Consider the following 23,139-nt stretch of genomic DNA (forward strand, 5'->3'; position numbering starts at 1 on the left):
ATCTTGGTAGCAGTGCGTAACCTACTAACAGCAACCTTGACTAACTAAGCGTATTTGATTTTGTTTTTTCTTTTTTCACTTTGCAGGTCGAGGATTTGTTTGGAATCTCCTTAAAATCCTGGGTATGATACATTTAATCAATTAATTTCATATCTTACTCATTGATCATTGTGGTCAACTTTTTTTTTTTTTTTCTCTCATTTAGTTGACTAAACATTGTTTTGATTATTGGCTCAGAAATCGATCAAATATATGAATTAAAGCTTCTTCACCACCAATCCAAAATTCTTTTACTTTGCATGTGCCAAGTATTACAAGGTTTGAATTTTCAACAACTAGAAAAAGGTAAGGTTATTGAAGCCATCATCAAACCTGTCAAGGAAGGGAGAGTTGAGTTTGTTACTGAAATACTGAAAGCATGTCCTGACCTTGTATGGTGTGCTGAAAAATCCACGAAACGAGACATATTTATGCTTGCTGTTCTTCATCGTCAGGATGAAGTATTTCGCCTCCTATGCAAATCTCCTGCAAAGAACCCAAAATTTGCTGTAGTAGATCTCGATAGAAATACCATATTACATATAGCAGCGATGTTCGAACCTTCCGCTAGAAGTAATACGGTTCCAGGAGCAGCTTTTCTTATGCAAAGAGAAGTACAATGGTATAAGGTATAATATATATCCCTCACTTTATAATTTTTTTAAATATAATTTCAATGATGAGTTGTTTTCAGTTCTCTTATGATTAATTATCTGACACTCTTTGGAAACTCTATTCTAAACTACAATGTGAGAATGCATGAGTGAATAGGTGACTTCAATATCCCACCAATAAGATAAAGAAAATGAACGGAAATAAGATAATTAAAAAAGGGGAAAAATCATAAACTGACAAATACGAAATGGAAATGAAATGAAATAGAGTAAAAGGTTGGGTGGTTTCATATTCTAATTCCTATAATAATAATAATAAAAGACATTAAAATGTTAAATTAAAATAATAGTATAATTTAATGTACAAAATATAATAAGCGGTTATCTTTTATGATTAAACTGTCTATTACAATGTTTTTATTGATTTGATATATTAACTCTTGTTTTCTATATAATTTCAAAAATTTTGAACATTTTATTTATAAGATAATTATTAATTTTTTTTATCAATTTGATATTTTGCAAGCAAGGAGATATTATTTGTTTTCATTAATTCAATTGTGAATTTATCAAAAAAATTATTTAAAAAAAGTTATTAAAGTGCATAACAAGTAATTAACAAGAGTTCCACTCCATTAAATTTAAAAGATACAATTTATTTAATAGAATCAACTAATATTAATTAGATGAAGTTATATAAAAAGGTGTACAATTTATACCATATTTCATATTATTAGGTCTTAAATTTATAAAATGGTTTCAATTTAAAGTTTTTGTCCATCTCTATTATTTTGGACAGCAACATAACAGATTGAAACATAAAACAAGTGATTAAACTCTACATTTCACATAAGATTTGTTCATAAGTCAATTTTACAATTATTGAATAGAAAGCTTGGAGAGAGAAAACTATGTAGAGAGAGAGAGAGAGAGAGAGAGAGAGAGAGAGAGAGAGAGAGAGAGTTTCACCTAGAGAGAGAAAATGAGTCAAATACAATTATTGAATAGAAAGCTTGGAGAGAGAAAACTATGTAGAGAGAGAGAGAGAGAGAGAGAGAGAGAGAGAGAGAGAGAGAGAGAGTTTCACCTAGAGAGAGAAAATGAGTCAAAAAATCAAAATTGATTCCTTAGTAAAATACTAATGTTATAAATGGCTTCTCTTTTTCTTTTTCTTTTTTCTGTACTCTATTAGTGCAAAATAACATATATGAATAAAGTATATCAATACAGGCTTCAAATTTAAATGATTTCACAAGTTTATGACTTTAATTAACAAAATTAAAAACTTGGGACCTAACCTAAAAAAGTGTGTAAACTCTAGTCCTTTTTGTGTAATTTCACGTATGAATTACAATAGATAAAACCTATAGAGTGCCATATTATTATAGTTTATCCTATATAGTATATACTAGGCCTCTCTCTCCAAAAAGTTAAAATAAAAAATAAAAATTCCTAGATACTAGGCCAAATAGGCCTAGGAGCCAAAGGCCAAGTTGTAACTGTCATGATTCAAAGTATCACTACACTTTATTATCCTTATATTACAATGTTCTACATGTATATACTTGCATATCTAGGTATTTTATATTTTTGCATTATTTAGTGTACCTGTATAAAAGACAAAAGTATTCTTTCACACTCATTCACATCCACTATTTTATAGGTATATCCATAATTGATGTAAAAATGTCTGCATTTTAACATATAAAAGTGAATGAAAAAAAGAAAGGTGAAATAGAGCATATGAAAATCAAAAACCATATAAAAGTAACCTTTATACTATACACAAAACTCAACATGCTAACTTGCAGGCATTGAATCTATCTCACTTTTTAATCCTATAAATTTTTCATTTATAATAGATAGAATCATTCTTTAAAAAATGGAAAAAGATGCAAAGTTACAAAGTATTTATTTATTTATTTATTTTTAAACATCTTAAGCAATAGTCTTTATAAAGTTTTGTTTAATAAACGCAGGAGGTGGAGAGCATTGTCCCTCCTTCCATATTAAATTCTTCAAATGCAAATGGTAAAAGACCTCGAGAATTTTTTACAAAAAGCCATAAAGAGTTGGTGAAAGAAGGAGAAAAATGGATGAAGGGGACAGCATCTTCTTGTACAGTGGTAGCTGCCCTGATTGTTACCATTATGTTTGCGGCAGCAATTACTATTCCAGGTGGCAACAAACAAGATTCAGGCTTGCCAACCTTCTTAAAAGAGAAGGTTTTTATGGTCTTTATAATATCTGATGCTTTGTCTTTGCTTTCTACCTCAACTTCATTGTTGTTGTTTCTTGGCATCCTCACATCACGTTATGCAGAGGAAGATTTCCTTAAATCCTAACCCAAAAAGATGATAGTAGGCCTTTCCACCCTTATCCTCTCCATAGCAACCATGATGATAACTTTTTGTGCTGCTCTTTTCATTATTCTACCAGGAAAATCACGGGTGGTCATTCCTATCATTTGTCTTGCTAGTGTTCCAGTTACCCTATTCGCATGGATGGAATTTTGCCTTCTTATTGACATGATCATTTCAACTTATGCATCAAGGATCTTAGACAAGAAAGCGAAGTATGGGTCGTAAGTTATTTGTGGTGCAGGGTGATGTTAGAAATTATTATTTTTACTTGGTTTCGAAAGAAAACTGATGAACTTTCCTCCTATGACGGATATTGTTTTTATTTTTATTTTTTTCATTTTAGACCATTTTATCTTAAATCAAATAAATCATAACTCCATTATATATTTTCACTCTTTATATTATCGATTCATTTTCTAATTTAGTTATTTATTTTGAGCAAGGATGGTATGATTCCTAATCTGTTAAGTCTCATCCATGATAATTCAAATGTAGATCTTTACCTTTTGAAGCAAAGGTAGTCTAATTACGATACAAAAGTATCAGTATCCATCACTAGATAATAAGAAAACTGATTGAGAATATAAAGGACAAACTATTCTATACTATATTAATTCATGTCTAAATTCAAAGTTATGGTGACATTCAGCAATTTATTCTGTGTATGAAAATCGAAGATAGTAATTTTTTTTTGACAAACGAGGGAATCAATATCTTCTATCCCACACTCTTTATACCACTTTGTGTTCCACAAATAAAAACCTGACATGTGTCCACTTATTTAAGCAAATCCAAAATCTATGTTTATTCTTATTTTAATTACCTAAAATAAATATATAGCCAGCACATCCCACTGCCGCCACCACCAGTAGCAGCAGCAGAAGCTAGTGACAGCAACAACGCCACCTTCCACGACCGTCCACCACCACCAAGGTTTTGAGCAAATCGGGAAAGGGAGAGTCAAAAAGCGATGGATATAACACAATATTTGGACGAATGGTACAAAGAAAATCGCAACATATCCCCACCACTACCTCCACCAACCTTCTTTGGAGTCAACACCATCAAAGCAGCCATTTACAACCATCCAACCATCGGCTCTGCCAAGGATCTGAAGCCCATCACATGAATACCTCAACTCAAACCATTGGACTTTTCTTCTAGAGATCCTTTGGTTTTGATTGTTGGGTTCACAATGTAATACATGGATTCTTTTGATTTAGATTGAATAGCCTTTACGTTTGATTTGTTTATATTTTACTCTCCATCTTTTATTGTTGATTTTGTTTCTTAATAAATAATGAAGAAAGATGAGAAATAAAGTCAAATTTGTTGGTTTTTTTTTGGTGGTGGAGTGATGGCGGTTGGTGGGATTGGCTTGGATCTCCAATGGTGGTGTAGATCTGGCAATTGTGGCTGCTGTGATAGGTGACGTTCAGGGGGGAGATGGTCGGCGCTGGCCAAGGTTGGTGGTGGTGGTGTGTTTGGTTTCTTAATTTATTTTTAGTAATTAATTAAGAAAAGGCATAGTGAGAGAATTTAATTAAATAAAAAGACAAATGGCAAGTTTGTGGAACATAAAGTGATACAAGAAAAGTGGTATAGAAGATTTTGATTCCAAATGAGGGTGTCTAGATTTTATTGAGTATCTAACTATTCTCTCAAGAATATGCGGTCCTCCCATCCCACACGAATTAGACTATTACATAAAAGAATTCCATGAAATGGTCTCAAGATACTAGTAAGAGATTTTGAATCTAGAATCTCATGATAGATTCATATTCTATTTTAGACCTTAAAAATAATTTAAAATATATACCATTTTATTCCCCTATTCCTTTATATGGATTGATTATATGACAAATGGAGGGCCTACATGCGTTTTTTTTTTTTTTTTATTTTTATTTTTTTTATGTGCAAAAATATGCATGTGTTTCCTAAATTTTCATTCAGATTCTATTTTAATCCATGAAATTTATTTTTATTTCTTATAATCCTCATAATATATATATATATATATATATATATATATATATATATATATATATATATATATATATATATATATATATATATATATAAGAGACATGCCTTTTTTCTTTTTCTTTTTCTTTTTTTGACAAAAAGAAAAAGACATACTTAATTTATAAAGGCAAGACTTGGGTGTTGTTTCTTAGGTTCCCTTCTTAACATTCTGCCACGTGGATTTTTCTAATGAGATGGAAGTGTATTTTTTTTAGTAAAGTAGTCACATAGCTAGATCTTAAAAGATGAGCCTAAGAAACAACACCTAAAGTATTGCACCTAAGTTTTGTCCTCTATCTTTTCATTCCCTTCCCATTATCATATAGCTAACGGAGTGGTGATATAACCTCTTTTTTACTTGGTTTTGACCATAAACGTTTGGGCCAAATATGGCCAAATCAATTTTCATGTGTTACACTTGAATCCCACAAAAAAGACTCTTTAAAAAAGACAAAAAAGCAAAAAATAAAAAATAAAAAATGAACACGATGAAAACCATAAACCACAATAATCTTCTATATATTTGCAATAAAACATAAACATAAAAAATTAAAATTAAAAAGGAAATTAATAATTGGTTGAGAAAACAAATAATTAGAGGAAATTTTGATCTCCAACAACTATCACTCTTTCTCTCTCTTAGTCTTAGGTTGAGAGAGAGATGATTTTGCAGGATCTAAGCAAGTAATATAAGGGAAAAGAACCAAAAAAAAAAAAGAGAGACTAACTTGAGCACTAAAATATTTCAAGAACAAAAATCACATAAGCAAGCATAAAAATAAATATTTTAGGAAGAAAATAATTTTTTTTACAATTTTTTTTTAAAAATATGTCCATGTTTAATTTTACTCCTTATATATATATATATAAAGTTCTATTCTCATACTTGAAATTCCACTTTCGTCGATGTCTCTAAATAAAAAATATATTTTAGGGGTGGAAATAGAACCTAAAGTTCTAAACTATTATTTAGGGACAAAAAGGATAGTTAGGTTTTATTGCTATCTCAAAATATTATTAAACTTTTGTATATATCCCTGAAACTTAACAAGAGTGGTCACTCCACAAATATAAGAGCTTATGAGGTGTGAGGGGTAAATGCCAAGTTTTAAGTCTCCAGGATGGAGATTCACACATAATGGTGAACTAAAAATTGAATCAACTCTAATTCGTCCATGAGAGTCGTCTAGGTCAAGAAGATAGGAATGGTCATCCCTTGTAGGACGGTCGTCCATGGGCATGAAGGTCGTCCATCAGGAAAGCGCCTAGACGACCCCAACACTTGAGAAATTTCCAAAAAGATTTTCCTACAAAAAGACTGGTGAATTGAACCACGTGTCACTATTTTGAAACACAAACAAGACCCTAATTCATCGCTATAACTTTTTGCTAAGTACTAAACTTCCAACAACAATTGTAGAAGATAAGTAACTACTTCAAAAGCACACTATATAAGCATTCATCCACATCAAATGGAGGTAATGTTTTCACAACTCCTAAAAAGTTAGAACTCTAGAATTTAAGAGAGAAACTAACTTGAGCATCAAAGGGTTCTTGGCCGGTCTACTCAGGTCACCTTTGATTGTGTATTTTTCTTTTTAGACCCTCCAAACAATTACTTTTCTGTTGAAGCCCGAAGCATCTAGCCTACTGATTTTCTTTGCATCATCAACATACATTTACACTTAAATTATGTTAGAGTAGAAATTCTATCTTGTATCAACAACAACAACAACAACAACAACAACAACAACAAAAAAGATTGGACAAAAGGACCAAATGTACATTTGTCGACTACGGATTTTCTAGGACAAACCATACCATCGTTTTAGGGCCTTAGCGACATGTGTTTTGATGTATGTGAGACTTGGGATGATGCATGTGCAAGAGTGAGGCGCTTTATTTTATTTTTTCATTTTAGGAGTCGTCATCAACTATAGAATTCCAAGTGCAATTGGTCACCTTTTGCTGCACATCGAGAATTCATAGAGAACTACATCAATGGTGATTTCAGAAAATTTCTATTTTGTAGATAACTTAATAGGAAAGGCAAGTACTTTTGTGGGTGGTAAATAGAAAGTCACCAAATAAAACATGGTCATGGCTCATGGATAGAACATTTGCACTCTCAATATGATGATCAAAAATAAGGAGATTCAAGTATGTGCATATATAGTAGGATTATAGTTATCATGTGAGTAAGAAAACATACCAGGTAAAGATTTTGAGAGGATTTAATGTCTTGGATGTGTCAGTTGGGTCAAATATCATGGGAAAGGATGAAGTGTTAACATGACAAGCGAAATAAAGAATGTTATTTTGATTTCTAGGACTATAACGTAGTTTAATTTTAATCTTATAAAATATGTTTGGCAGTAATATAAGTTATTACATTATTATGAAATATAATTGAAGGCGATTAGGAAGTAAACTAAAAATTGAAATAGATCATGATGGTGTCAAGTGGCTATTCTCTCCTTGCTCCAATTAGCTACTCTTTATTAAAGACTTTAATAAATTATATAATTTTCTTTACTTGGAATTTTTTTTTTTTTTTGAGTAATACTCGTTAGAACATACACAGAAATAGCAATGCTAGTGTTTTAAACTGGGTTTATAATACATAACATAACTAAAATACAACTACAAAAAGGTCTAACCTTTGTAGTTATAGACTGGGATTATAAGCTATAGACACTAGACATACACAACCAATATGAGATAAACATCCCTATATTTTTTTGAGTAAATAGTAATAATTATTAGAACACACACAAAAATAATAATAAATATTTTATTCTACCATTTTTTTTTATTATTATAAATTGTTCTAAGATGGCTTTAGCTTTAGTTACATATGCTAAGGANAAAAAAAAAAAAAACAAAAAACAAAAAACAAAAAACAAAAAACAAAAAAAATGCAAAAACAAAAAAAAAAAACAAAAACAAAACAAAAGAAAAAGAAACACAACTGCTGGAAAGAACAAGCCAATCTAACTTTGCTTCACTCTCAAAAAATGTCTCAAATAATCCAAACACAAAACACAAAACAAAATCCAATTCTTACAATAAAGTTAAATCAGAACAAGAAAATATGAAAAAAAAAAAAAAAAAAAAAAAAAGAACAAGCCGATCTGACCCAGTCTGGTGGTGGGGAGAAGGACGAACGGCAGTGAGGCAACGGACGAGGTAGTGCTGGTGAACGCTTCATCCTCTGCTGTTGTTTCTCCTTCTTCTTTTTCTTATTCCCCTCTCTTCTTTTTCTCCTTCTCTTTCTTTTGTCCATCTCCACTTTCTCTCTTTTAGTTTTTGTGTTATTTTTTTTATTTGTGTTTTTCCAAAGCCCCTCCACGTGATTACATTAGAAAGGTAGAAGAGTTTCAACCATTCATTTTTTTCACCTTCCCAAAGTGACGTGACAACTCTTTTAATTCTTAAGTACTTTTAATTAATATTTACAATTTTTTTTAAAGAAAAATTCTAATATCGTAATTTGTCTTAGCTTTTATTTTGTTGTAATTCTGATGGGATAGAGAGTAGATAGTAGAGAAAAAATAATGGGTTTATATATAAATGATAGGTATTCAAATTTACAATTGTGCCCAAAAAATATAAAATTGTGTGATTCTTAAATTATTTTAATTTAAAACTATTAAATAATCTAAAATTTTTATTTTTTAATATAATATAAGTGTCCTTCTAATTAGTATATTATTATTACTATCACAAGTTTAACTAATCAACATATAAATAAATAAAGAATACCATATCTACCTTTACTTAGTATTTAATATTTCTTATTTGTTTTGGGAAAATTATGATATAAAAAAATACATTTGAAAGATAGATTTCTATATTTAATTTAATTATTTTTGTTAATTTTTATATTTATACTAATTTAATATAATTATTTATATTTAAATAATTATTAAATTAATTATGACGTCATCATGGTTCGACCCCGGTTCGACCTCGGTTCAATCTCAAAAACCTTGAACCTCTCTCTTTTACGGTTCATTAAACGGTCTAAGTTTCAAAACCTTGTTGTAGACTCTGATTCTTTATAAATACATTTTATTGTTTTAAATTTAAGAAAATAAATATTTAATTTTTAAAAAGTTTAATTAATGCCATGAACTTTTCCAATCATTTTAATTCATGGCCCTTAAGTGCCACAATTAATTAAAAGTAACCAAAAATCGCATGAATTGTGGATAAAAGCCAAAAATCCACACATATATTTGATGTGCAATTATAAGAACTATAGTACACTATATGATAAGTGTGAAATTATATAATAATCAATAAATTATTTATTCTCACCTAAATATTTATAATAAATACAAATATTACAATTTTTTTGTTGAAAAATATTAAAATGATTAATATATTTTACTTTAATATACAGAAGTCTAAAGTAAAAAATAAAGACTAAAAAAAAAAAAACTACTACTTAACTAAAATTGGTTTTTTCTTAATTTTTTTTTTTTAGGAACTGGTTTTTTCTTCTTTGGCATAAGTAACTAAAATGGTTTTTTATTTTATTTATAAGAATCTAGTAACTAAAATTAGTTAATTTTTTTTTTAAAGTCCAAAATACTTAAAATTAAAATTTTTCCAAAATCCCATATGGATTGACCAAGTGATTGGGCACTTAGTAATTAAAGGGCCAATGATTTACTCTTATAAACTTCACCTACGAAAAGTAATTAATCCTTAATTGAAAGCTTTGAAGATATACAGTAAAAAACTCAAAAATAAAAATAAAAAAAGAAAAATAATTTCCAATCATTTGTAATTAAAATGTGAAAAGACTTGAAAGCCGAGGCGGCTATTCTATTTCTACGGCATAATTATGATCTAAGTTGTGTAATTTCCACGATTAAACGCTCTCTGTCTCAACGGGAAAGAAGTCCGGACTTGCATCGAACCTATTGTTTGGTTCCCTCTCAGTTTCAGAAATTTCATTTTCATTATCAAAATCCAAAGCACCAGAGAGAAAGTAAAGCTTGAATTTCAGGTCTGTAACCGTAATTTTCTGTTTATCGGAATCTTCTATTACGACCTGTAAAGCTTACCTGTTATGGCTTCTTGAACAACATCACTATCATCATAGAAACAAATTCTGAGAATTGGGTTTTTCATTTTTGTACTTATTGAACCTGATTTCAGGGTTTGATTGCAAATTTGCTTTTGGAAAAAAAAAAAAAAATCTGGAATTGTAAATGGCTTATCATAAATATATGAAGCAATGATATTTGAGTACTGGCCTATTTTATTTTATTTTATTTTATTTTTGATTGATTTGAAGTTGAATTGTTTATTTTATTTTACTTTCAGGTTTGGTTATATTTTGAAGTATCAGAAATATTAATAGAAAATTTGAGGTGTTGCTGAGTATTGGGTTTTTGGTTGCAAGTTCTAAGGGTGTGGATAAGTTGCTTATCTGAGAATTCAAGTTTAAGAATTGTGATAGGAGAGTGGTTTGACTGTGTATAATATCATTACCAAAAAGAAATCACTGGAGTGTCGAACTCTGTATTGGATTTTGGGTTCTAGGGGGAAGGAGGAGTGGTGGTATGAAATTAGTTTGAGTATTCTTTTTTATGGCTTTGATTTCTATGCGTTTATTGTAAGTAAAAGATGTATAGCAATTTTAAGGAGCACGCAATAGAGTATGTGAAGCAGGCAGTTCAGGAGGATGATGCCCGAAATTATAGCAAAGGATTTCCGCTCTATATGAATGCATAAGAGTACTTTAGGACCCATTTGAAGTATGAGAAGAATCCAAAGATTAAGGAAGCGATTACTCAAAAATGTATGGCATATTTGAAGAGGGCAGAGGAGATAAGGGCCATTCTCAATAATGGGGGGAGTGGGCTTGCCCCCAGTGGTGATGCAACAGTTGCTTGCCAACCAAAGACAAAGTCAAAGGGAGGAGTGGGGAAAGATGTGGAGGATCCAAAGCAAGCAAAGCTTAGGGCTGGCCTTGATTCTGTGATAATCAGGGAGAAACCAAACGTGAAGTGGAGTGACGTGGCCGGGCTTGAGAGTGCCAAACAGGCATTGCAAGAGGCTGTAATACTGCCTGTGAAGTTTCCCCAATTTTTTACTGGTTAGTTCCTGAATCATTATTTTTAAGTTTTGGGTTATTTGCTTTTAGTTTTCTTGTTGAATTTTGGCATGCTTTCAATGTGAATAAGCTTGATTTGGTTTATGGTGACACTTGATAGTATGAATATTCAAAAATATGCCACTGGTACCATAAATTCAAGTTAATCAGTTGCCGAGATTGTATGCTCCAATTGTATTACTCAGAATTTCTGACTTTCAAGCTCTGCTTTTGCAATGGAAACTGTACAAATAAATCCCACCAGAAATAACTGAAAATATGTATGGAGAAGACATGTTGTAGTAAAGTTGTACAATAAACAGCTCATGTCAAACAACAAAGCAAAATTCTTATAGTTAATTGGGCTTATGTTCTGTCAGTTAAATTCAAAAAGGCTCAAATATTGGCCTTTGATGGCCCAGAGTATCAGCCTAATTCTGAACATGAAAGAATCAGCTGAGTTTAGAGAAGGTAGAAAGGATATTTTAAGAGTTATTGTTGCCATTGCTTCACTGATTTTTTAGATTTTGGATGGTGTATCTTCCAATTGATCTTCCAATTGTAAAAATACATATCAAGTAATAATATCAACTATAATAAGTTTTAAGACGCATTTGAAAACCTTTTGGCATATCAAGTTTCATTCTAAAGTTTGAGGGGTTTACATTGCTTCAATATGTGAGGCACACTACTTAGCCATGAGCTCAGACTCAGACCATCCCTTGCACCTCGCTGTGAATTAAAAAATGATTATATCTGTCTGCTTGACAGTAGAATTTATGGCAATGGAAGATAAACATTCTATTTGGTATTAATAAAAAGCAAAATGCTATTTGGCACATTTGCTATTTGCCATATGTGCCAATGTATGGATGCTGAAGACTTTCTAAACATAATTTGCATCAAGAACTTGATTTTCCATTCCTAATAAATGGTGGGATTTGAACTGTCTACATTAAGAAGAGTCAAAGAGACATTATCATTTAATGCTTAAATCTAAAAGATTCATGAACTGGCCACATACTTCCAGGCCATTTTCTGCAGTATTTCCTTCTGGAGCCACTAATATAAATATCTTGTCACATATGGTACATCTTGATAATAAAAGAATCATTTGATCTCTTTTTCAGGGAAGAGAAAACCATGGAGGGCTTTTCTATTATATGGTCCACCTGGAACGGGGAAGTCCTATTTAGCAAAGGCAGTGGCAACAGAAGCAGATTCAACTTTCTTTAGGTAAAAATTTGACCAATATATAGCAAGTAACTAGACTACAATAACAGATAAAACAACTATAGATGGCAAGTTATTGGACTAAAATAGCAGACTTTAGAACTAAGGCTATATTTGTTGCCAATGACACGTAATTGTGAGTTGTATATTTGAAATCTATGTGATCATCTATCTTAGTTCTTCTTCTCCTTCTTTGAGTTTTGCTGCATAACTTTTATATATATATATATATATCTAAGAACCATTTGATCTCTTATGCTTATTTTTTATTAATATTTTACAATATCAGTTTCATAGTTTAAATTGTGCAATGCACTGAGATGTAAGCGATGAATGTTTCGAAGTAGAATTACTGAAAAGGAACCTGGTTTTGTGGCCCTTGACCGGCGAATATTCATGATGACTTTACAAGAGAGTTGCAAGATCCGCACTAGTTAATTGGAAGCCTTTAGATTTCCAAGAAATTGATATCCTTCCATTATGTTAGATTACATTTGGATACACGAATCAATTCCTTTAAATGGTGTAGTCATTAGTTTACTTTACGATAATAAATGAGTTCACCTTAATTACTATGAAATATTTTAGGAAAACTCCAATATGCTCATTCAAATGCTATGAAGGACACAACATCTTTTTTGTTTACCAAACTATAGGTCTGGATAAATTTTGATGGTATTGAGAGGATGCTGGATATATAGGTTTCTTATTGATGAAAGATTACCATAATACACTACTAGTCTACTACACTTTTTTTTTTTTTTTTTTTTGATAAGTAACGAAAATTTTATTAAAGTAAGAAAACAGCCAACCCGAGTACATTGGGAATGTACTATGGGGGCACAAATCAAGAACCAAAATTACAACGATCAAGTAAAATAGTAAGGGAAGAACAAGAAAGATGACAAAAAACCACACTCCAATTAAGGAGAGTGTGCAAAAAAAAAAAGACTTAACCTCTAGTGTAGAATGTTCACATCTCTCAAAGTTTCTAGCATTTCTTTCGCGCCAAATACACCATATCAAGCAATGAGGCACGAGTCTCCAAAAATGTATGTTACGATGTTGTCCAAATATACCCTTCCAAGACTCAAACAACTCAATAACCTTGTGAGGCATAACCCAGTGGATTCCAAACAAACAAAACACCAATGACGACAACTCGCAAGCTATGGGGCAATGAAGTAGAAGATGATCCACTGACTCCCCACAACTCTTACACGTATAGCACCAATCAAGAACTAGCACACCACAATCCAGGATAATCTAAAATGTGGTACACCTTTGTTCTAATAGGCAAATTTTCACAATCCAAAAGTTTCCTCCTTTTTTTTCTCCCTTTTCTTTTTGAAAGAGGATAGTTTTAAGTAAAAAAAAAATCTTATATGCTTTATAGAGTTTCTGGAGAGAACCAGGCTAAAAATTATAAGGGTTTAACTTGAGGACAGCTTTGTTGTATTGTAACTTCTAATGAAACAACATGTGTGTTGAGTATATGTGTAACCTCATCATTCCATGTTCTGGGGTAGTTCATGTAATGTGTTCCCATACATCTTCTGTGTTCTAGTATGATCAATTTTCTTGGTAACTTAGTCTAAATGTTTAGATTATATGAGAGATTGCTATATTACTTACTTAGAAATATGACCATGCAAGTATCGTAATACTATTGCTTCCTAGGAGGATATCAACCTTTTCCCCCTAGCAGCTGATCAACCATTTTATTGTTGAATTTCTACACTAGTTCCCATTTTTCCATTTGGTCTTCTATGAGGGGGGAAAAAACATTGAAGGAAATGTATTAAGCTTGGAGATTTCGTTTCTCTTGCAAAGAAATTTGACTAGTAATGTTATTTATGAATAAATAAATAAAATGCAAGAAGCCTACAAACTTGGTTAGGTTTCATTTGTGAATGGTCAACATGTCATTCTTATTCTCATCCATTTTCTGTTGATAAGTTTCGTTTGTGCACTAATGCCCATATCTTAGTGATGATCTTTGCTTTCTATGCTTTCATTAGTGAGCCATAGTTAAACAGGGGCTTGGTTAGGCTTATTTGTAAAGCAGGAAATTTGAACTTCTGTTCCAAATGAGCATATTAGAATGGAAGATTTTGAAGAACTTTGTTAGGCGACCATGATGCGATCTCCACTGAAATTTGCAAGATGCACACAAACCACGCAAGAATGTGTAATGTATACCTTGGAGAGTGAATGTAAGCATATGAGGATGCTCTCTTCATATCTTGTTCCTTTTTCTCAGTCTTTTAATGACTTGGTAGAAAGGCAGCAAAGAAGTTTGCAATCAATGCCAATTACCACATTGTGCTGTCAGCCGTGACTTCTCCTGTTTGTCAAATAGTCTCATAAGAACATTGTTAAAAGGCAACAAGTCGGAATAATGATGTCCACTAAGTGAGATGACAGGGAAAAAAATTATGAAATGTGGATTTAATGGATAAAAAATTCTTGCTTATACCTAACTTATGATATTTGAGTTTCAGCATGCTTGCAGATCTTAATAAAATTTTTTTTATGTAGTTTTTTTTCGTATACTTCATATATGCCTGGGGTTGACTGCTTCTCATGATTTTTATTGTAATTGTCACATCGTTCGAGTGAATTTGAATTTCCAAATGCATGTATGATTTACACTTCCAGTTGTATGCCCATGGATGTAGATTTTTTTTTTCTTTTTTTGTCTTTATATTAATGGAATGTTGCCAACACATGACGAGTGCTAGATGCTGTCAATACACAGTGTTTCGTCATCAGACCTTGTTTCAAAATGGATGGGTGAAAGCGAAAAGCTAGTCTCAAATCTTTTCCAAATGGCTCGTGATAATGCTCCTTCCATTATTTTCATTGACGAAATTGATTCCTTATGTGGCCAGCGAGGTGAAGGCAATGAGAGTGAAACATCACAACGTATCAAAACAGAACTTTTTGTACAGATGCAGGTATTTTGTGTTCACTGGAAGTGGATAAGAGCTTTGTTCCAAGCTTATCTTATACTAATACAACTAACATCCTTATACTTTGGTAGGTGATATGCAATATTAAAAGCTTCCCTATCATCAACTTTTTTTTTGTCCTGCATTTTCTTTTTCTCTTTTACTTTCCATAAGTGGTCCAGTTATTGTTTCAGTTGCTAAGCTATCTGTCTGTTACTTTAGGGAAAGATTATAGAAGTCACATAATTTATATATGTATATGCATTCTGCTTCCTGCCAATACCATTATGTATAGTGTTTAGACTTGATTTTTGGAGCTTAAAATTCTTAGGCCTTTCCTTTTGTCCTTGAACAAAATTTTTGTTAGAATAATGGTTAAATGATTAAATTCACAATTTTCTAATAGTTTTAGCTTTTGTGACAAAAAGTGGTCTTGAGTTCAAGCCTTGTCTCCAATCTACCTCCCAAAAAAAGGGGGAAAGAAAGGGTTACAATCATATGTGTTAAATTTGTTACAAGGACAGAATACTGGTTCTTCTACTTTAGAGATTGGTGCATGGGCCTTATTGGAATGTAGTTAATTTTGTTACGAAGGCAAGCTATACCTACGTCAGTCGACTATCAAGCATTCTCCTAGTTATTGCTGAGTCTCTTAGGCCATGGCCCATATGAAAAGCAGGTTCCATTTCACATTCTCCTCATGCTCACTCAAATTCTGGCCATAGGATCTCTTCCCTGTTCTCACACTAATCCATCTTATGGTAGTGAAACATGCAACTATTGCAATGGCTAGTGATCAAACACCTACCACCAGATAATTCTCCAATTTGAACTCTCAATAGCTGAGTCTGGAGTGTATAGTCTGACCTGGATTGAAGACATAGATCCCTTCCTACTCTGTTCTTGCATTCTTGGTGCATCATCTTTAGCCCACATCTCTTTCGTCTTATTCCCTACTACAATTATCTTTAACCTGCGTCAGTTCTTAACTACATTAAACAGTGGTTGTTGCCTTTGGTTTTTCTACTGTTAATCTTCAAATGGAAATTTTCTTTACCACATTTCAGGGTGTAGGCAGCGATGATCAGAAAGTTCTGGTTCTTGCCACCACGAATACTCCATATGCTTTGGATCAGGTAAGAAAACTCTGATCCATTGGACCTAAGTTATAGAGTTTTATGACCTTCATTGCTTTGGGGTTGAGACTAAGGAAAATTAAATACCGGCCATCCGTAGGTGTTTTGATAAGCGAATTTACATCCCTCTCCCAGATTTGAAGGCAAGGCAGCACATGTTTAAGGTACTGTGGTTTTGGTAGAGCCATGGTAATTGATTCTTTTGGAGCTTATGATTTGCTTAATATCATCAATAGGTTTTTAATTTAATCAGGTCCATCTTGGAGACACTCCTCATAATTTAACTGAAAGTGATTTTGAGCATTTAGCTCACAAAACAGAAGGATTTTCAGGTTCAGACATAGCTGTTTGTGTAAGTGTCCAGTTTACATTAGTTTCTGGTGTCCCTTTTGAGATATTATATGGCTGAAAGCTGTTAGCTACCTCCTCTCTTTTGATAGGTTAAAGACGTTCTATTTGAACCTGTTCGTCAAACCCGTGATGCAAAATTCTTCAAAAAGAACTCTAGCGACATGTGGGTCCCTGGCGAACCTACTGAATGAGGAGCTGTTCAGGTTACCTTGCAGGAACTTGATGCACAAGGCCTAGCTTCAAAGGTAAGTATTGGGTAGGAAACTGTTTTACTTATTATTATTAGTAATGGACACTGCATAAAGCGCTAGACCAGAAATCATTGCCAAAATTAGCACTATAATCATATTTCATGCTAGGTATCAATAACTTAAATAGAATTATTAAAGACTTATTCAATGCTGTGACTTATGTAGTTAGTCAATTTCAGAAAAGTAGGAATGAAGAAAAAAGTGGAAAAGAGAAGGGGGGATGCAGGTGGGGGAGAGATTTAACAAGAGCATGCCTCTATCTTATGTGCCTCAGTCAATTTCATTAATGCACATTCAATGATGATTTTCTCTTCCATCAAAATTACACAATTCTTTGGAGGAAGGTCAGTTTGTGGCATTTCTTTTCTAGCCTCATTCATCCACTTCTTTTAATTTATATAATGACTTGAATGTAACTGGCTCTGGGAATGTATGACTTGCAGATCCAGCCACCACCAATCACAAGAGCAGATTTTGATAAAGTACTTGCAAGACAGAAGCCAACTGTAAGTAAAGCCGATCTTGAGGTGCATGAGAGATTCACGGTGGAGTTTGGGGAAGAAGGCTGATTGCTTGAGTTTGAACACAAGGGCTGATTAACTATTAGAACAGGTAAAACTACTAGTATAGGTAAATGAAATATGTATATATAGTCGTCAATATAGCTTGTAATAGAAAGTTCAGCGTCTTTTTAAGAGAACACCGTGCCATATTGTTTCAATCTCTGTCTGTCTCACCAGAAGAGGAAGAGGTGGAAAGCTCTTAATTGATGCATAGTGTTACTGGTCATAGTCTCCATATTCAATAATGATTGATAATCTTACCAATTTTTTCCCATCTGGGTACGATCTCCTACCGGTTTACCACTAGATATTCATTGGAAACAATATCCTAGCTGCTGCTGGAACCAAATTCGTAATTAACCAATGATGAACATCTAAAATAGACATAGAAAACAAGTTGCTATATGATTGATATTGTTAATGAAAATTAGCAAATGATGACAGCTAAAAAATTTAGCGTTACGAGAGAACTACTGTGATACTATCTTATTGAGTACGCCCCAAGGCACCGCCATTAAAAGCAAGGTAACCTAAGGATAAAACTCTTATGTTTGGAATGGAGGGAGAGAAGGAAAAGGTGTTCTGGAGTCACGGAGTTCACCTTGTGTATAATAAAAGTTGTATCAATAATGAATCTATGTGAAAAAATAAAATAAAATAACATAAAATTTGTCAAATAACACATTGTAACCTTAACATGTGGAAGATATTATCAAGGATAGCACCCCTAGCATAGTCTAGAAAGGTAAAGTTAAAAAAAAAAAAAATAAAAAAAAAAAAATAAAAAAAATAAAAAAACCGTAAAGCTTAACATAAGGATACTAAGAGGCTGTTTGGTTGGCTTGTTTCCATGACTCAATTTTCTGTTTTCATAACTCAATTCTCAAAAATGGTGGGACCCATAGCAAATACTTGTTTGGCTGCATAATTTTTTGTTTTCATAACTCTGTTTTCATTTCTCAATTCTCAACTTTTTGAGTTATGAGTTGTGGAAACTGAAAACAACTTTTGGCTGTTTTCAGTTTTCAATTCTCTGTTTTCAATGGCATACTTGTAAATAAGATTTACAACCTGGTCCCACCGTCAGATTTTTGCTACCTCTTTTTCTTCTTTTCTCTTTTTTTATTTTCTTTTCCTTTTGTCTTTTACAGGTCTGGACACTGCTCCTCTTCTTCTTCTTTTCTTTTCTTTTCTTTACTTCTCCCTTTCTGAGTTTGGTTTTTTTTTCTTCTTTTCTTTTCCATTCTCCTTTCTTTCTTTTTTCTTTTCTTTTCTTTTCACGTTGGTTTTTGGGTTTGGTTTCCTGGGCTTGGGTTCTTCTTCTTTTTTTTTTTTTCTTTTTTTTTTCTTTTTTTCTTCTTTTCTTTCCTTTTCACTGGGTTTCCATTCTTTCTTTTTTTTTTTTCTTCTTCTTCTTTCACTGGGTTTGGTCTTTAGTTCATCCCCTTTTTTTTTTCCTTTTCCTGGGTTCGGTCTCCCCGGTGTTCTTCCCTTTTTTTTTTTTTTTTTTTTTTCTTTTTTCACTGGGTTCGGTGATCTGAGTATTTTTTTCTTCCTTTCTTCTTTCACTGGTTCGGGTTTGTGGGAACTGGGTTTTCTTGGGTTCCTAATATCAACATCAATGGCCTGGGCAGATTTGAGTTTGCTTTTTTTTTTTTCTTTTTTTTTTTTTTTCATGATTGAGAAATCTGAGATGATAGAGGTGAAAAGGGAGAAAAATGAAAAATGAAAAAAGAACGAACTGAAGAACTGAGAAAGAAGAAAGAAAAATGGAGAAAAAAAAATCTAACCAAGTGACAGAGGTGGGGTCCATGAATAGTGTGAAAAATATTGAGTTATTGAAATAGAGTGATGGTGCCAAACAAGTGTATATTTTAGAGTGATGAGTGATGAGTGATGGATGATGAGTGATGAGTGATGAAAATTGAGTGACGGAAATTGAGTGAGCAAAAAAAGGTGGCCAAACAGTGGCTAATCATGTGCATCAATAAAAAAACACTCATGAAGGTTGTTGCTAAGTAGATAACTTTCACAAATAATTTATAAGAACTAAAGGGTAAAAATTCCACAATAGAAGATCTAAATAATTGATTTCAAAGCAACAAGTAACAAAATGGTTGTTTATTGATTGATATGGAAATCCGAAGTACAATAGGTTGGATTGAAAGCTATAAAACTCAGTCTTATTCTCAGTGGTAGCTCCAAGAATTTTTTTTAGGGAGGTCATTAAGAAATTTAAATTAAAAAAAATTAATAAAAAGAGAACTTGAATATATCAAGTTATAGACAAAAAAAAAAAAGAAAAAAAAAGAATTTTTACAATTTCCTTCTACAAGTTTTCAAATTTTGAATTGTTACGCAATAGTTCATTATGAGAATTTATTGCCAATATGGGTAGTTATGACCAATTTATTTTGTTAAGTTTGTCTAAATTTTTATTTTTATGCAGTTAATATTATATATTTGTCATTGTTTTTATAAAAATATTTTAAACTAAATGACTAAAATTAACTCATTGGCTCTATATTAATTATTGATACGTATAACCACACTCATTCATACATAAAATAATTCACTACATGTGTTACTTAACCAATCAAATGCTTGAATAATCACTAACTTTGCAATTTTTTTCTTCAATTTTTCTAACTTTATGACAAAAAATTATTATACCATGATAACTATACACACACATATATATAACAAATCCTCTCTATTTCTAATTATTAAATTATATAAAGTTATATTATATTTATATTATACACACAAACATCTACGTACACGTCATTATTCACACAAATGACATTATAAAAAAATGTAATGCACACAATCAATATTAGACACACTCATACACATATAATAAAAATTTATAATAAATAGTGATACTTACAATTCACAAAAATTTACTATTACTTTAGAGTTAAAAATACTTGTACTAAGGTGCATAAAATTTAAGTCAGGGTGTGCAAAAATATTTTTAAGAAAAAATTAATATATTAAATTAAAAAAATTAAATATATATATATATATATATATGTATATATATATATTTTTGAAGTCAGGGGGTTCATTTGAACCCCTGACCAAAGAGTACCGTCGCACCTGCTTATTCTGCCTCTCTCTCTCTCTCTCTCTCTCTCTCTCTCTCTCTCTTCTCTGAGTCTTCTCTCTCTATTTTCTGAACCCCTTTTCTTACTGCACACCCCCCCCCCTTTTTTAGGCACCTTTCCCTTCCTTCTCCTTCCTTATCTCTCCAGCTGGCTTGCCTCTAGTTGGATTCAGGGGATGCTTGTCCCATCACCCCTCTACTATGCCATTGTTTCATCATGTAACAGGGATTTTGAGAGTGTCTTTACTGTTCAGGCTTATCTATAAGCATTTAATGTGAAAGAGGTTAGGTAGAGAACAACTCATCAATGCAGAGGTGACTCGCTCTATGGTCCTTGTCTCTTTGTGGAGTTTCCCAAGGCAATTTTGATGACGTGTGTTGATTATTGGAAATCTAAAGAATTAGCACACATTATCTCTCCACCTTCGAATCAATTTTAGCCTCCAAAGCAACGACAAGGTACTGAAATCATCTATCTTCAAATCAACTATAGAAGTTCCAGAAACATAAGCCTTGAAGAAAAGAGTTTCAAATGCCAGTCAAACTTTAGCTTTGTCCACGAAGACCTAAATTTGTGCTTTCTTTTCTTCATGATCTTCTTCTTGTGTGTGTGTGTGTGTGTGTGTGTGTGTGTGCGTGCGTGCGCACGCAGTTCAACCACGGTTTGAGCAGTTCCATGCATTTCTCTCATATAGAGGTTCTTAGGGTTAAAAGAACCGCAATGGTAAGAGGTTCACAATTAATCAGGTCGGACCATACGGTCCAGTCTGGGTATGAGAACCATGGTAGAAAATGGAAGTAACTAGTTAGATGATAGAACCAATCTCCAAAGAATCCACGGGATCAATAATAACAAGTGACACAATCATATTCCGTAAATACAACTCTCATTATTTAATGATTTCAACTAACTAAAGTACATAATTGTTTTTTTTTTTTAATATTTTTAACGAAATTTTTTAAGGGTAATTAACTAATTATACTCCCCTCCCTTGAGGTTTGAAGAAAATAAAACTCTCCCCTTCTATTTATATGAGTAAATATTTAAAATTTCTATGAAATTTTCTTTACCAAAGTTTAACCATTATTAGTAAAATCATAATGAAATTTGTTGATAATGATGCAAAATTTATCAAGCACCAAAATACTTGCAACGGCAAATCTCTCCACAACCCGATGACAAACTAAAAAAAAAAAAAGTCATACTAATTTTAAATTACTCTTTAATGAAAATTTTAAACCAATGGATTTTAATTCTGAAATAGAGGAAAATTTTGGAAACCTACCCTTAAGCAAATGATATGTTAGTACACAACATTGTTAAATTAATAGAGTTGATTAAATGGATGTCAACAGGGGAAAATGTTTTTTCCCTTCAAGTTTAAGGTGAAATGTCGTTTGACTCATTTCCTAACACCTTAAAGGAGGGGAGTGTAATTACCTCTAGTTTTTATTATACACATATTGAGCTACAAAATATTTCATTTGCATCTTGTTTTGTTTTTAAAGTATTTTGGTTTCAATTCTACAATATATGATAAGCAAATGGTATAAACAAAAAAGAAGAAAAAAATAAATAAAACTTTACTATCACATATTTTTTATTCCCCCCCCCCCCCCCCCTCTTCCACACACAAATTCTTGACTCTGTCACTAATGTGGATATCAAAAAAATGTGGACATTGTGCATGAAATTATGGACATTGTGTGTATAGAGTATAAATTCATAAGTATGATGGAGAAGAGTTACCATTTTTTTAAAAAGCAAAACAAAGCCATGAAAATTAACTACTCTAAATGAATCTTATATTATATGTCACTTTGTTTACCATCAAAATTATAGATGAAGATGACACATTAATTTCAAGGCAATAAAAATCAAGAGATGTTATTCGCCATATGCCTTTTCTCTTGCCAATGGCCACCCTATGATTGGCACTCCCCGGCTTAGGCTATCAATCATTAAATTCCACCAACAATGGCTAAGAAATGCTCTAGTCGCTTTGTGTGGTAGAATTTCCAATTAGGGTGCCTAGTTATTTACTAGCAAGCCCCGTTTGTTTTTTCTTATCGGTTTTCAAATCCTTCTGATAACCAGTATGCTCTAAATTCACCATTTATGTCAAAACCAATAGGTGGCCTAATGACCCAAATAAATGGCATTCCACTTTCTTCCAAAGCAATAGCAAGTTCCATCATTTCGCAAAGCACCAATTGTATATTCAAAACCGAAACCTCCTAGTGCTAGTTCAGCCATTCTATGCATTGCTCTACCAAAGACCCAGCTTGTTCTCCGATTCATTGGCCGATAACATGTGTACTAGAGATTTAGAGGAAGATGAAATCATGGCTTGAGGGAGTACAAGACCAATAGCCCAAACTGCCAGGT

General features: G+C 32.2%; 1 protein-coding gene and 1 pseudogene across 1 annotated transcript; both read left to right on the forward strand.

Moving 5' to 3' along the window:
* Positions 1-240: 240 nt before the first annotated feature.
* Positions 241-3,389, forward strand: LOC136065119 (ankyrin repeat-containing protein ITN1-like). The gene is made up of 2 exons (XM_065767841.1): positions 241-668; positions 2,633-3,389. The coding sequence occupies exons 1-2, from the start codon at positions 300-302 to the stop codon at positions 2,996-2,998; spliced, it is 735 nt and encodes a 244-aa protein (XP_065623913.1). The 5' UTR covers positions 241-299; the 3' UTR covers positions 2,999-3,389.
* Positions 3,390-9,870: 6,481 nt separating this feature from the next.
* Positions 9,871-17,915, forward strand: LOC112018266 (protein SUPPRESSOR OF K(+) TRANSPORT GROWTH DEFECT 1-like; annotated as a pseudogene).
* Positions 17,916-23,139: the final 5,224 nt, after the last annotated feature.

Source organism: Quercus suber, unplaced genomic scaffold (assembly GCF_002906115.3).
Source record: "Quercus suber isolate HL8 unplaced genomic scaffold, Cork oak 2.0 scaffold_854, whole genome shotgun sequence".
Taxonomy (NCBI): Eukaryota; Viridiplantae; Streptophyta; class Magnoliopsida; order Fagales; family Fagaceae; genus Quercus; species Quercus suber.